Genomic DNA, 13662 nt, shown 5'->3' on the forward strand with positions numbered 1-13662 from the left:
TATTTGTAATCAGACACTCTTGATAGTTGGACAGAATCAAATCCATATTTGGCCAGGAAAGGATGATGCCTGCATATGAAGGAGATAATCTGACACTTTGTTGCATTTAAATACATTTTTCACTTCAAACACCATTGTTGGATATGGTCCAAGTTGCGCTGCAAATGAAATGAATCTGAATAATTGTTTACATCACAGTAGACAACACAATCATTTGCATATAAACATACTCTACAAGTCACATCTTTCAGAATGTCATTAATATACACTAGAAACAACAGTGGCCGTAGAACGGACCCCTGCGACATTCCCAAGGATACAGCAACATAATCGGACTGGGACCCATTAATCAGCACACATTGCTTACGTCCCTGCAGATAACATTGAAGCTAGTTTAGAAGAGAAGTAGGCATGTTAAGTAAAGACAGTTTATAAAGTAGTGAGTCATGAGGTACCAAATCAAACGCTTTTTTGAAACCTAAGAAAATACAATCCGTTTGTAACCCGAGGTCAAATAATGAAAAAAATCATCATCATCATCATCATCATCATCATCATCATCATCATCAGCCTGTTTTATGTCCACTGCAGGACGAAGGCCCCTCCCTGCGATCTCTAATTACTCCTCTCCTGCACCAACCGATTCCAACTAGCACCTGCAAATTTCCTAATTTCATCGCACCACCTAGTCTTCTGCCGTCCTCTACCGCACTTCCCTTCTCTTGGTACCCATTCTGTCACCCTAATGTTCCAACGGTTATCTAATCTGCCATTCTATGACCTGCCCAGTGCCATTTTTTTCTCTTAATGTCAATTAGAACATCGTCTATACCCGTTTGCTCTCTGATTCGAACCGCTCTCTTTCTGTCTCTTAACGTTATGCCTAGCAATCTTCGTTCCATCACTCTTTGCGCAGTCCCTAACTTGTTCTCAAGCTTCTTTGTGAGTCTCTAAGTCTCTGCCCCATATGTCAGCACCGGTAAAATGCACCGATTGCATACCTTCCTTTACAATGATAACGGTAAGATTCCAGTCAGGAGCTCACGATGTCTACCGTATGTGATCCAACCCATTTTTTTTTTCTTCTGCGAATTTCCTTCTCATGGTCAGTGTTTCCCGTGATTAGTTGACCTAGGTAAACATACTCCTTCACAGACTCTACAGCTCTTGTTCCCTTGCCCGGTTATTCATCATTATCTTTGTCTTCTGCATATTATCTTCAACCCCACTCTTACACTCTCCCTGTTAAGGTCCTCAATCACTTGTTGTAACTCGTCTGCAGTGTTGCTGAATAGAACAATGTCATCGGCAAACCGAAGGTTGCCGAGGTATTCGCCATCGATCCTTACTCCTAAGCCTTCCCAATAGCTTGAATACTTCTTCCACGCCTGCAGTGAATAGCATTGGAGAAATTGTGTCTCCCTGTCTGACCCCCTTTCTTTAGAGTTATCTTCCTGCTTTTTTTCTGTAGAATAAAGGTAGCTGTAAGACTTCTGTAGATATTTTCCAATGTATTTACACAAGTGTTCTGTACTCCTTGATTACGTAATGCCTCTATGACTGCTGGTATCTCTACTGAATCAAATGCCTTTTCGTAATCTACGAAAGCCATAGAGCGGGGCTGATTGTACTCTGCGGATTTCTTGATAACCTGATTAATGACATGGATGTGATCAATTGTAGAGTATCCCTTCCTGAAGCCAGCCTGTTCCCTTGCTTGACTAAAGTCCAGTGTTGCCCTTATTCTATTGAAGATTATTTTGGTAAATATTTTATATAATACTGGGAGTAAGCTAATGGGCCTATAATTTTTCAATTATTTAATGTCTCCCTTTTTGTGGATTAGTATAATGTTTGCATTCTTCCAGTTTTCTGGGACACTTGCAGTCAATAAACACTTCGTATAAAGAGCCGCCAGTTTTCCAAGCATTATGTCTCTTCCATCTTCGATTAAATCGACTCTTATTCCATCTTTCCCTGCAGTTCTTCCTTGTTTCATGTCTTGCAAGGCCCTTCTGACCTCATCGCTAGTTATAGGAGGTATCCAGACTTCTCTGGGTCAGTGTAGAATTCTTCCGCTTTTTACTATATCTTTGAGATTGCTGATATTACCCTGCTTATCTTTCAGTACATACATCTTGGTTTGTCCTATGCCAAGTTCCTTTCTCACTGATTTCAGGCTGCATCTATTTTTTATGGCTTCTTCAGTCTTTTTCATGTTATTTTGTTACGATGAAGGGAACGAAGAAGTTGAATTAGACTAGACGAAGACGAAGTCTGGCAGTTGCCTGAACGCCACATACGCCAGTTGTAAATATACGTTATTTTACATGTTGCAGGAAGAAAGCAGGCTCACAAGTGTAAAATAACGTATATTTACAACTGGCGTATATGGCGTTCAGGCATCTGCCAGACTTCGTCTTCGTCTAGTCTAATTCAACTTCTTCGTTCCCTTCACCGTAACATCATTTTCGAATATCACTAACGTTTGCCTTGTTGATCAGTTTTGACAGTTCTGCGAATTCTATCTGATCTCTTGAGTTGGACTTTTGTTACTTGGGAGAGCTTGCCTACTGGTTGCCTTGGTGTCTTGCCACCCACTTCACTTGCTGCCTCTGAAGCCAGCCTAGTTACGGTTTCATTCATTAGCTCTATGTCATCATCATCTCTTTATTCTAAGGCTTTATTCATCTCTTTATTCTAATAATTGCACTATAAATTATGTGTTCAAAAGTTTTGAAACTGATATTTGTAAGCGAAATTGGCCTGTAATTACCAACTATGTTTTTAGGACCACTCTTTTGAACGGGCAATATATCAGCATTTTTCCATTCCTGGGGTATTAGTCCTGTATCTAAAGATTTTGAGTAGAGGATAACCAAATAATGTGCAATAATTTCAGCACTGACTTTAAAGACATAGTAAGAAACGTCATCGGGCCCACTGGCCGGAGAAACGTTTACGTTAGTGAGCAATTTTAACACACCGTTGTACGTTATAATTAGTTCCGGCATTGACCCTTGCACATGGATTCCCATGTCTAGAATTTTATGGCGCTAATTCGCCATGAAGATGGACTGAAAATACTGATTGAAACAACATGCCTTATCATAATCACTAGTAACAGGTTCAGCGTCCTTATTCGGTGCCGGAATGCCAACTGAATCACGGCCATTGCTTTTAAGAAATTTCCACAGTTCTTTTCGATTATTCTGAAGTTTGAGGCCCAACTCATTTAGGTACCTCTTTTTTTCAACTTTAGTTTTCACTTTTATTTCTGTTCCAAGGCCTCACACATATTCTAGTACTTTCGGATCCCGAGAATTAGGCACCTCTGGCCTCCTTGCAGCCCTTGGGTTCAGCGAGAGCAGGGGGAAAGTAAACATGTCCGCAGCAGAGATTAGTAAGAGGTGATTGGAAGATTGGTGGAAGAAAAGTACGGAACCGACAAACAACGGAGGCGTAGAAAAACAAAGTTCACAATAGGGGTTCAGAAAGTTTGGTTATGGGAATTCATTGTTTCTTTCCTTTTTTTTTCTTTTTAACATAGGTAGGACATTAGGCAATATAATAAGAGTTGATGGCGCAACCCACCACCCCATTCCAAAGGGGACGCTCACAGTGTGCGTGCGTGCGTCCGTCTGTCCGTCCGTCCGTCAATGCTTTCTTCCAAGTAATAGCTGTGAATCTCAAAGGCTATGCTTTTTCGTACTGCGACTGTTTTAGACATAAACTGGTGCCACTTCTCAGCAGAACACCTCGTAAAGAAATAGCTAGCCTCCAAGATGTAACATACAAAACAAACAAAAACAAATGCAGTGCCGCGTTCGCATTTTTATTTTGACTGTCTTGAGAGAGGGAGAGAACTGACCTGCAACAGAGGCATTGGCCATGCCATAACCAAGCACAAACGTGTATCTCTCCAGTCAGGTCTAAACAAAGGGCCACAGATAGAAAGAGCAAAGCAGTGTGGCCCACGCGGCAACACAAGAGTCGCCAACGTGCTCCTGTGCACTAGCACTCTGCGCATCCACGATGGCGCGGAGTTCGAATTATCGGTGGTGGTGCGGAATTGAGTGTGACTTAGCGGGATGCATTACATATTGCTTTCAATACATTGTTGGACGGACCGCTGCAGTTACTTTGAATTATCAGAAATTTCAAATTAACGGGCTTTTACTGTATACCTGAGAAGATCATCGGTGACAATGGCCCACCTTTCAACTTATAAGAATTTACAGCCTTCTTATAATCGATCTACAACTCAAGCTCACCACATTGCCCATAGTCGAATAGAATCTACGAGTGATTTGTCCAGACTGTCAAGAACAGCCTTGAAAATCCGTGAAATGTGTAAAAGATCTTTCCCTGGTTCTTCTCCAGTTCAGAAGCACCCCAATGGACAACGTGCCTTCGCCAGCTGAGCTTCTTATGGGAAGACAACTGAGGATTACGGTACCTCTTTCAGCTCGGCAACTAGTCACGTTACGATTGCGACGCAGCAAAAAAGCAGCTTCTTTTTCGGCAGCCTTATCAACACGAATACAACGACTAGCATACATAGCCACTTTATGTACTTCAGCAAGGGCAAGAAGTGCTGTTTCTACTGAATAACAAATGAATAGCTGATCTAATCCACGAACTTGGATTACAACTGCAGAACGTAGCATATCATTACAGTCAAACCTCGATATATTGAACAAGGATATATAGAATTATTGCGTATATCGAACACTTTCTATAGCACCTGGAAAACTGCATGCACTTTAATTTTTTTATTTCGATTGGAATCGGATGTAAAATGGATATACCAAATTTACTCGAATAATGATCGCACTCGTGTAATGATCGCACCCTGAACTTGTCGCAGCGATATGTCGTGTGCCAAGTCTAGCTAATGATGATCGCACTTGCCATCTGTCGAATGCAATGCGGACGACTCTTGAAGACATACCAAGCAGTCTGCACGCACAAAACATTCTTAAGCAGATGCCCCATTTCATTCCTTTCATCACTTTCCGCACTTCCATGAAAAAAAAAAAAAAAAAAAGCTACAACCAAACTTGCCTCGGCTTTATTATTTGTAGGCTTCATAATGGTTTTGCTCAACAACAACAACATAAAGGGCGTATTTCGATTCTTCTTGTCTGTACTCGTGGGCACGCAACAAATCGCGAGCGGCAACGATAGTAGCCACGTTTACACTGATATGTCAGAAGTGTACCCTATTCATACGCCAACGCTTGTAACACAGCTAAGATATTCGTCCACCCCACAGAGCAAGAAATATTTAGGAGAGGAAACTCCGCTGTTTGCGGCGACGAGAAAAGGTCACAAGCCCGCGGAGCCGTTATCGTGCTGGTGGCGCCTGGCGGCCTGGAAAGAAATTACCGCCGTTGAGAGCGCGCCGGTGCCCGGGCGCTGCATTTTTTTTTTCGCTGCGGCTTCTACGACGCGCCGCATGGCGCCGCCACTGTATATGGCACCGTCGGCACATACAACAATTGTGACCTTATCTGGTCGCCCGCGCTCGCTCGCACTGACGGGAGTTTCACCTCCTAAATGTCTTACTCCGTGGCCCACCCTTAGCGAAAATGTGCCGTATTAGGATAGTAGTGAAGACAAATGCTGCAGTTTCCGCCATATGTTTCTATGTCACTGGCAGCTAAGCACACCCATCTCTGTTTCTGTCCCCTCAAAGTGGACATGGCTACGTTATTGTCGCAAGCTTGCCGATATTAATGATATAATTCATTACTGATACAGAAGAAACTGTTTCAATGCACGTAATGTACTCACGAGAAGAAAAATAATAGCGTTCGGCGCGTTCGGCTTGCTCCGCCGGCTGCCATTTTTGTTTTGGTCTTCCGCACTAACAGCGGCAGCCGCCTGCTTGTCATCCCGCAGCAAATGCGGGATGAAAAAAGAAAATGTTTCTTTTCGTGGGAAATTTAACCCACATAATGATCGCACCCCTGAATTTGCATCAAATTTTTTTTACAAAAAAAGTGCAATCATTATGCGAGTAAATACGTTATCGAACTTCGCCACTCCTTACCATGTGCGCTCTGTTGACAGGTGGTGAGCTTTCCCGCAACACCCTCGAAGATAGTGGTGGCGCGATGGGCGTTCCCAACTGCTGCCCACTATAGCTGCACCCATCGATTGCGCCGAGGGCGCCATTTGAACGTAGCAGCGCACGCACACAGCGGCTCGCCTAGTTGGAAACGCAACGTCAACGACACATTGCACAACGTTCGCATCGCATTTGTCACACTGACTCTTCCTCGGTGCCGCGCTCTGCACCTGCCATGCCTTGCGAGGACTGGCAGTTTGCATCCACAAAGACGCACGACAGCACGCGCTCACTGGGCTCACTCACAGATGCCTTGACATACGCCACTTAATACTTTGTTATTGACAGTGTTTCAAAATGCTTCGATTGACGGACGTGGAGATCATAGCAGAAGTAGTGGCCAAACGAAGACGCTGCCGAGGTTGATTTCGCAAGCGCTGATGTTGCCCTACTCCCAACTGCAACTGAGGCTGTAGCTGCTTCGGCCCTACTACGCCGCTATTGCGGCGCAATAGAGGGCACCAGCCTATTGCTTGTGGATTGTTTAGACTATTGTCCTGAAAAGAGTGTACCACGGGCCTCTTTGCTTTCTTTCCAGGAATTTTCTGGGCTCCTCGACGTGGGGGGAAACCTTTGTACACAAATAAACGCGACGGCGCCGCGGGTATGTGCTGCCACCCGGCCGCCACCGCCGCCGCGCCTGACGTCACACGTGCACATGACGCGTCCTCTTCCCACGCTCGGCTGTCAAAAGCTGATTAGTTATGGTCAGAGTGCTTTTGTGTACGGAGTGTTGACGCGACCATTTCTTGGCCCCTTAAACTCTGACGCTTATTGGATGATGTCGGCTTGCCTGATTGGTCGAAGTAACGAAATAACCCATTGGTAGAGAAGCCTGCGCCTCCCGCCGGTCCGCGAGTCCCTTGGATGCTGGGGAAACTTATTTAAGGAATAGTTTGGGGTAGTTTTGGGGAGTGAGCAAGTAGACAGCAGCAGACGGCGCAACTTCACCAAGGGAGACCAGGCTGGTCAGGCAGGCCGACGACGACGGGTATGACATCGTTCTGTTTGTAGATATTTTGCACAGTGTTAACTTAAAGTAAATACCAAGTGAATAAACCTAGTTGTTGAAATGGTACTTCTCGTCGTCGTACCTGCAGATTTGGACTTGCCCTTGCCAGAGCTCATCCCCCTTCATCTTCCGTCTCCCTGGTGAGCTGATTCTTCTGATATCTAACGGCTGCCTCACTTCGCTACACTGTGTTGAGGACTCTGTGTTTAAGCACGCGGCTGTCAATAAGAAGCAGGCTACACTGCTGCAGTACATTCAGCCAAAGAAATACTTTGTTTGACGTGAGCATTTACTGCACCACGAATGGGGTGCAATCGGGGATTGTTGTTCGGAGTACGCGTTTGGTTGCGCCGCGCACGATTGGCCTAGGCCACGCAGACTTCGCACGGCTGATGAAGTCAGCGCGGCCTAGGCTAATTGCATGCGGCACAGACGACCACACGTTCACGGCAGACGTAGTCGGCATGGCCTAGGCCAATTGCGCGCGGCCCAACCGAATGTGCGCTCCAAACACCGATCCCCGATTGCGCCCTTGTTAATTTATTGAGTTGCGGAAGTTTTTGACACATTTTTTATGTGATTTTATATATCGAATTCTGGCTATATCGAACTATTTTGCGATCACCGCACTGTTCGATACATCGAGGTTTGACTGTATAAGTAAAGACAGCTCCACATACTGACACAACCGCTTTCACATCAAGCCAGTCAGAGGTTATTCCTGTGAAAGTACCACAGAAGACTACTATCCACCAACTGAAGATACCTCGATATAATGCCTGATGACACGCAGAACAGGCCCCATCCTACACTCAACCACCTCACAGTGCTCAAGGACTCCATTGTGTCAAACCGCCCATAACTTATCTAAATTAGTTGACTGCCTGAAAACTGAACAAGCACAGAGCACAAAATTGTGGGATGGCTGTGGCACTCTTCAAACACCTGGCATGCTTTATATAAAAATGCACAAGTCACCTCAAATGCAGACTCATCCCTTTGGTCTGGCACTGGGGCAATGGTGAAGCTGCAAATCAATCTGAAGCTATCAATGAGGCAACCTTTGATGGTCTGGCACCCCTTTTCAGCATCCTCAAGGAGGCTCTTGCATTCTGGAGGCTGCAGCAAGTAAAATACAAAATTAAGCAAAACAATGTGGCTACTAAAGAAACAACAACATACATTTCCTTGAGTGGACATTTAAAATTTTAAATTTACAGTCACTGGCCTAACAAATGTGCCAGTGGCTCTCTCTGTTCTGAAATATCCTCACTCCAACAAATATCTGCCATAAAGCGCATAGTTCTTTCATTAAAGTGAAGCTTCTTCTGTCTTTCTCCCCAGGATTTTGCATGTCTGCTTGGTCAATTTCTCAGAGTAAAGTGGGCAGACCCTGAAGACAATGTAGTGTAAACTAGGCCAATTTTGGAGAAAGTGTAACAGTAAACTGGGATGATCCTGATGATGGTGTAATGAAAACTGGGCTGATTCCAAAGACAAATCCACAGTTACAAGGGTCACGTGGGTCGTGTGGTGGGTGTTGCATGGATGGGAGGACATAGGTAAAGCTGAACATATAAAACCCTCATTGTGAAAGTGGGTGTGGCATTTGCACCTATGTCATAGGACTGAAGCAAATTCTCAAAGCCAAGAAGAAGCATCTTGCTGGGCACACATGTGTTTGCTATGCTGCAAAGCACAATGTAGAACATGAACAGTCGCATGTGTGTTGCTGTGAAGCCAAGCAACAAAAAGATTCTGTGATGAGAGGAGAATGTGGCAGGCTCTGGCTTCATGTGTCTCTTTGCATAGCATTCAAGTGCAACATTCCAGCAAAGCTATGCTTAAGAAGAAGAAGGTTCCAACAAGTCGTTTAACTCTTTAGTAGAGTAAAACCTTGTCAATTTGGAGAATCGGATAATCCAGACTCGCCCTCTGGTCCCAGTAGGTGTATGCATTATTTATTGGAATCAAACTCTCATTAAGTCAAATGTATTTGGCTGACACTGGTTAGTTCAGCCAACTCATGGAGCTTGGCATGTGCAGAGTGATGCAAAAGAGCAAAAGCGGCGCTAGCGTCCAAGTGAAACGAAGCGGCGGAGTCCACATTGCGACTGTCATTAGCAGAAATCATACATGAACAACAAGAACGCCAAATGCTTTGTGCCTATTGATGGCCTTTATAGCCTTTATTCTTGTGTTTACCACCGCGCATAACACTGCGTTGGCCACAGCCTACAGAATTGCATTGTCATCGTCTATGATTGGGTTGATAGTGGCCACGGTTTTATTTGCAGCGGTTGTGGCCAACAGTAGTTTTGTTTTGACTCAGTGCAATGGCTACGCGTGCAATGACACAAACACATATGGCGGGAGATGTCAAGGCTGAAAAGCGCCAGGTACATTGCGATAGACAGACGATCTGTTGGCAACCAGCTCACTGGCAAAAAAATAATCGGGATGTCTGCGCTGTAGTGAAAAGCGCATCTTCTAATAACGGCATAGTAATCGCCAACTCTTCTCAACTTTGCATGGAAGCGGTGATCCGTGCCGTGTTCACGCTGACTCGCGTCACATGAATGTTACAAGTTACAGAACTGTATACATGAAAAGTGCTATGGAAAAATGATGTACTACGAAGAGGTGACATACTAAAATATGTCGCTACAGGTAGCACTACTGCCTCGCCAAGGACCTCGAGCACAAGGGCCCGGAGGCATGTGCCATACAGGTCGCTACTATTACAGCATCAGCCTCTCGTGAGAGGATATGCTACGAATATTGTGGGCTTATAACGTGCAATGAATCGACATCTTGTAAAAAATTTTAAACTGATTTATGATCAAAAATTGGTTCTGCTCCAAGAAGCATTACCGGATGATGGGGAATGTGGCATCGGTATGCTAGAGAAAAGTACTTCTTTCGTTCAGCCTCTGCTTCTCGACGCTCCATCAAGACGTGAGGAACGGTCAGCCGCTCACTACAGCTGCCACAGAGGGGAGGTTCACTACCAGTCAGGAGGTAAGAATGCGTACTGTATGCGAGTCTTATTCTCTGTCGACAGAACATGACATCAGTTTGTCGCGCTTTTGTTACTAAGGCCGATTTCGTATGTGCGGCTTAATTAAATGAAGTTTATTAGAGGTTTCACGATCCCAGAGGGATTGCTAAAACTTTCTCAGCGTTTTGTACAAGAAAGGCTTCAAGTCAGTGGGAGGGATAGCTATGGTAGTGTCACAGGCTCTCGTTATGAGTGTAGCAAGTTTGTCTGCAAGCATATTGCCCACTATGCCTTTGTGGCCTGGCGCCCAATATACTATTATATGTTGGTTAGATGTAGACATAGTGCACAGACATGAATAGAGGTCACTGACTACAGGATTGAGATGTTTCTGTAAAGAAACTAAAGCTCTTACTACGCTCAGAATCTGTAAATATGACAGCTTTTTGTAGTTATGTAGTTTTGTAGTTGTGTAGCCTTTATGAGTTTTACAGCTGAGAGTAATGCATAAGCTCTGCCGTAAAGGTGCTTGTTTCTGCGTGCAGAACATTGCATTCCGAGAAGGATGGCCTGACTGCTGCATACGATACGCCATTAGGTGACTGATGCATTAGTATAAGATCCTGGACAGGAGTACTTCAACTGGAGTTCCGGAAAGTGCATACGGTTGTGCATTTCTGGAGCATGCTTTGTAACTTCAACAAAGGACGTGTCGCATTCTATCAGTTGCCACATCTACAGTGGCAACAGCCTTGTTGGAGCCATCAGTGGATGCACATGTAGTGGGACATTCATTTCCTCAGTCAGCTTCCTCACATATAGTGAGAAAGGTTTTCTCATTGAAGGTCTGTTTTGAAATACTGTGGCAGACGTTATATCATTAACGGTTTTATAACAAGAGTGTTTAGGATTAGATTGTACTTTGAGGAAGTATGTGAAGCTTATATATGTTCTTTGCAGGCGGAGTGACCACTCATTAGATTCTACGTATAAACTCTGTATAGGACTTGTTCTGGAAGATGCCTGAGGCCAGGCAAATACCTAAATGATGAACAGGATCCAAAATCTTTAATGCACTTGGAACGGCAGTTTGATACACTGCGGAACCGTAGTCCTGACGTGACCGTATAAGGCTCATGTACAGTTTCAATAAGCAGCCCCTGTCACTGCCCCATGTAGTGTGCGCAAGAACTTTAAAAATGTTCATTGTTTTTAAACATTTGTCTTTCAAATACTTTATGTGTAGGATAAATGTCAGTTTAAAGTCACGTATGACACCAAGAAATTTGTGCTGCATGTTCAAAGGCAAGCGATCACCGTGTAGCTGGATATTGGGCTCTGGGACAAGGCCCCTCTGCCTTGTAAAGAAGGTGCAGGAGCTCTTTTTGGAATTCAGCTTAAAGCCGTTCTGATTTGCCCATATTGAGACTTTGTTGAGCCCAAGTTGAACGCATGACTCGCAGACTGCAATGTTACACAATTTAAATCCAATTTGCACATCATCGACATATGCAAAATAAAACATACTTTGCGGAACATACGAATGTAAAGAATTGATTTTAACAATAAAAAGGGTCCAGCTTAGTACGCCACCCTGCGGTACTCCAGTTTCTTGTGTAAATGAGTTAGACAGGGCATTGCCAATTCTGACACAGAAAGTAGTGTGAGAGATGGCTTTCAATTATGCTGAGCATGCTGCCATGGATGCCACAAGAAGAACTGTTTATGGCCAAATGCAGTGCGGATGTTTGCCTCAATGCACACAAGATGGTCGGTTGTGGATCTGCCTTCTCGAAAACCACATTGGTAGGGATCAAGTATGTTGTTTGATTCCAGGAAATGCACAAGACGGCGATTTATCATTTTTTCGAGAAGCTTACACAGGCAGCTTGTAAGCACTATCGGCCGGTAGCTTGTTACCAAGGATGGGTCTTTACCCTGTTTCAAGACTGCGACGATAGCTTCATTCTTCTGCTCAAATGTTATTATTAAGTGTGAGCAATGTCATTTGTGTATCCGTGTGCATGTTCTTGATCATGTCATACATGATCCTGTCTGCTCCCTGCGCAGAGCTTCTGCAGAGGTTTAATGCTGCTCTAAGCTCAGCAATGTTGAAAGGATGGCAATGTTGAAGGGGACCGCCCATTTAGCCTTCTGAGCACATTCCACACTTTTTCTTGGGTATATGAATTGATTCCCGAAAGAAACTTCTCCCAGCTTGCTCTCCTAGCCTGTCGTTGCGTGTGACACGTGTACTTATCTTTATCGGGCAACCACGTTTCGCCACCTAACAAATGTAATCGCACAGCGTGGGACGCGCTTACATGTGTCCGAAGTTTCTGGAAAGTTATCGATGCTTCTATCCGCTGTCTGTTGTTGCCGAACCTTGTGTTATCTGATTTCATCGCCTGACGTGGATGGTGTAGAACTCTGTGGAAGGCACGCGGGTCCCAACAATTAGTCTGGAACATTCGACGACTATTGTATAAAAGCAGACGCGCTTGACCCGCTGATCAGATTTTCGACGATCGCCGACCGTGTTCGCCGCTATCGTTGTGCTATAAGTGTAGCCTGTTTTGTGGGCACAGGTTCGCCCAATAAAAGTTAGTTTTGTCGTTCACAGTATTGCTACTGTGTTATTCAACGTCACCACCACATGACATCTGGTGGAGGTGCTTTACGTTCATGTACCGGATGCCCTCGACAAGCCGTAATCCAAGCCCGGACCGCAAAGACAACACCAGCCCTGTCCCGGAACATCGAGCAAGCCGCCGGCTACAGCAGCTGCCCCCGGAACACGGAATTCTACCAGAGACGACCAAGAAGATCGTCAGAGAAGTTCGTCCTGAGAAGACCAAGAAGACAGCCCCAATGGCAGCCGGAGCAGCCCCAATAGTTCTGCAGCAGCCCAGGGAGCCACCGACGTTCCGCGGTTCCACATTTGAGGATCCGGAAAGCTGGCTGGAGACGTGTGAGAGAGTCGCTACGTTTAACAGTTGGGACAGCGACGACAAGCTGCGGCATGTCTATTTCGCATTGGAAGACGCCGCCAGGACCTGGTTCGAGAATCGAGAAGCCACCTTAACGATGTGGGACCTCTTCCAAAGCGGCTTCTTGCAAACGTTTACAAGCGTCGTGCGAAAAGAGCGAGCCCAAGCACTACTAGAAACCAGAGTGCAGCTGCCAAACGAGACGATCGTGATCTTCACGGAGGAGATGGCCCGTCTTTTCCGGCACGCCGACCCGGAAATGTCGGAGGAGAAAAAAGTCCGCTTCCTGATGCAGGGCGTCAAGCAAGAACTTTTCGCCGGACTTATTCGTTACCCGTCAAAGACCGTAGCTGAGTTTTCTGCAGAGGCATCGACGATCGAGAAAACTCTGGAGATGCGCACCCGGCAATATAACCGCGAGGGGCTCACGCCGCAGTACGCCATCCAAGGATTGGGTTCCGACGACCTGCAAAAGACCATCAGGGCCATTGTGCGCGAATAACTGCGCAAGGTCCTGCCTTCG

At 45.2% G+C, this 13662-nt stretch overlaps 2 protein-coding genes across 9 annotated transcripts in view; one reads left to right on the top strand and one right to left on the bottom strand.

Annotated features, from left to right (window-relative positions):
- LOC142586041 (uncharacterized) overlaps positions 1-13662 on the top strand; it is a 116796-nt gene that overhangs the window by 57240 nt on the left and 45894 nt on the right. For all 3 annotated transcript variants that reach the window (XM_075697284.1, XM_075697271.1, XM_075697277.1), the window contains one exon: positions 10079-10169. In XM_075697284.1, coding sequence (XP_075553399.1) covers positions 10079-10169 — 91 coding nt within the window. The remainder of the gene's footprint in view (positions 1-10078; positions 10170-13662) is intronic.
- LOC142585994 (uncharacterized) overlaps positions 1-13662 on the bottom strand; it is a 330876-nt gene that overhangs the window by 37500 nt on the left and 279714 nt on the right. For all 6 annotated transcript variants that reach the window (XM_075697173.1, XM_075697220.1, XM_075697194.1 and 3 more), the window contains one exon: positions 8127-8267. In XM_075697173.1, coding sequence (XP_075553288.1) covers positions 8127-8267 — 141 coding nt within the window. The remainder of the gene's footprint in view (positions 1-8126; positions 8268-13662) is intronic.

The sequence above is a fragment of the Dermacentor variabilis genome, chromosome 1, assembly GCF_050947875.1.
Source record: "Dermacentor variabilis isolate Ectoservices chromosome 1, ASM5094787v1, whole genome shotgun sequence".
Lineage (NCBI taxonomy): Eukaryota > Metazoa > Arthropoda > Arachnida > Ixodida > Ixodidae > Dermacentor > Dermacentor variabilis.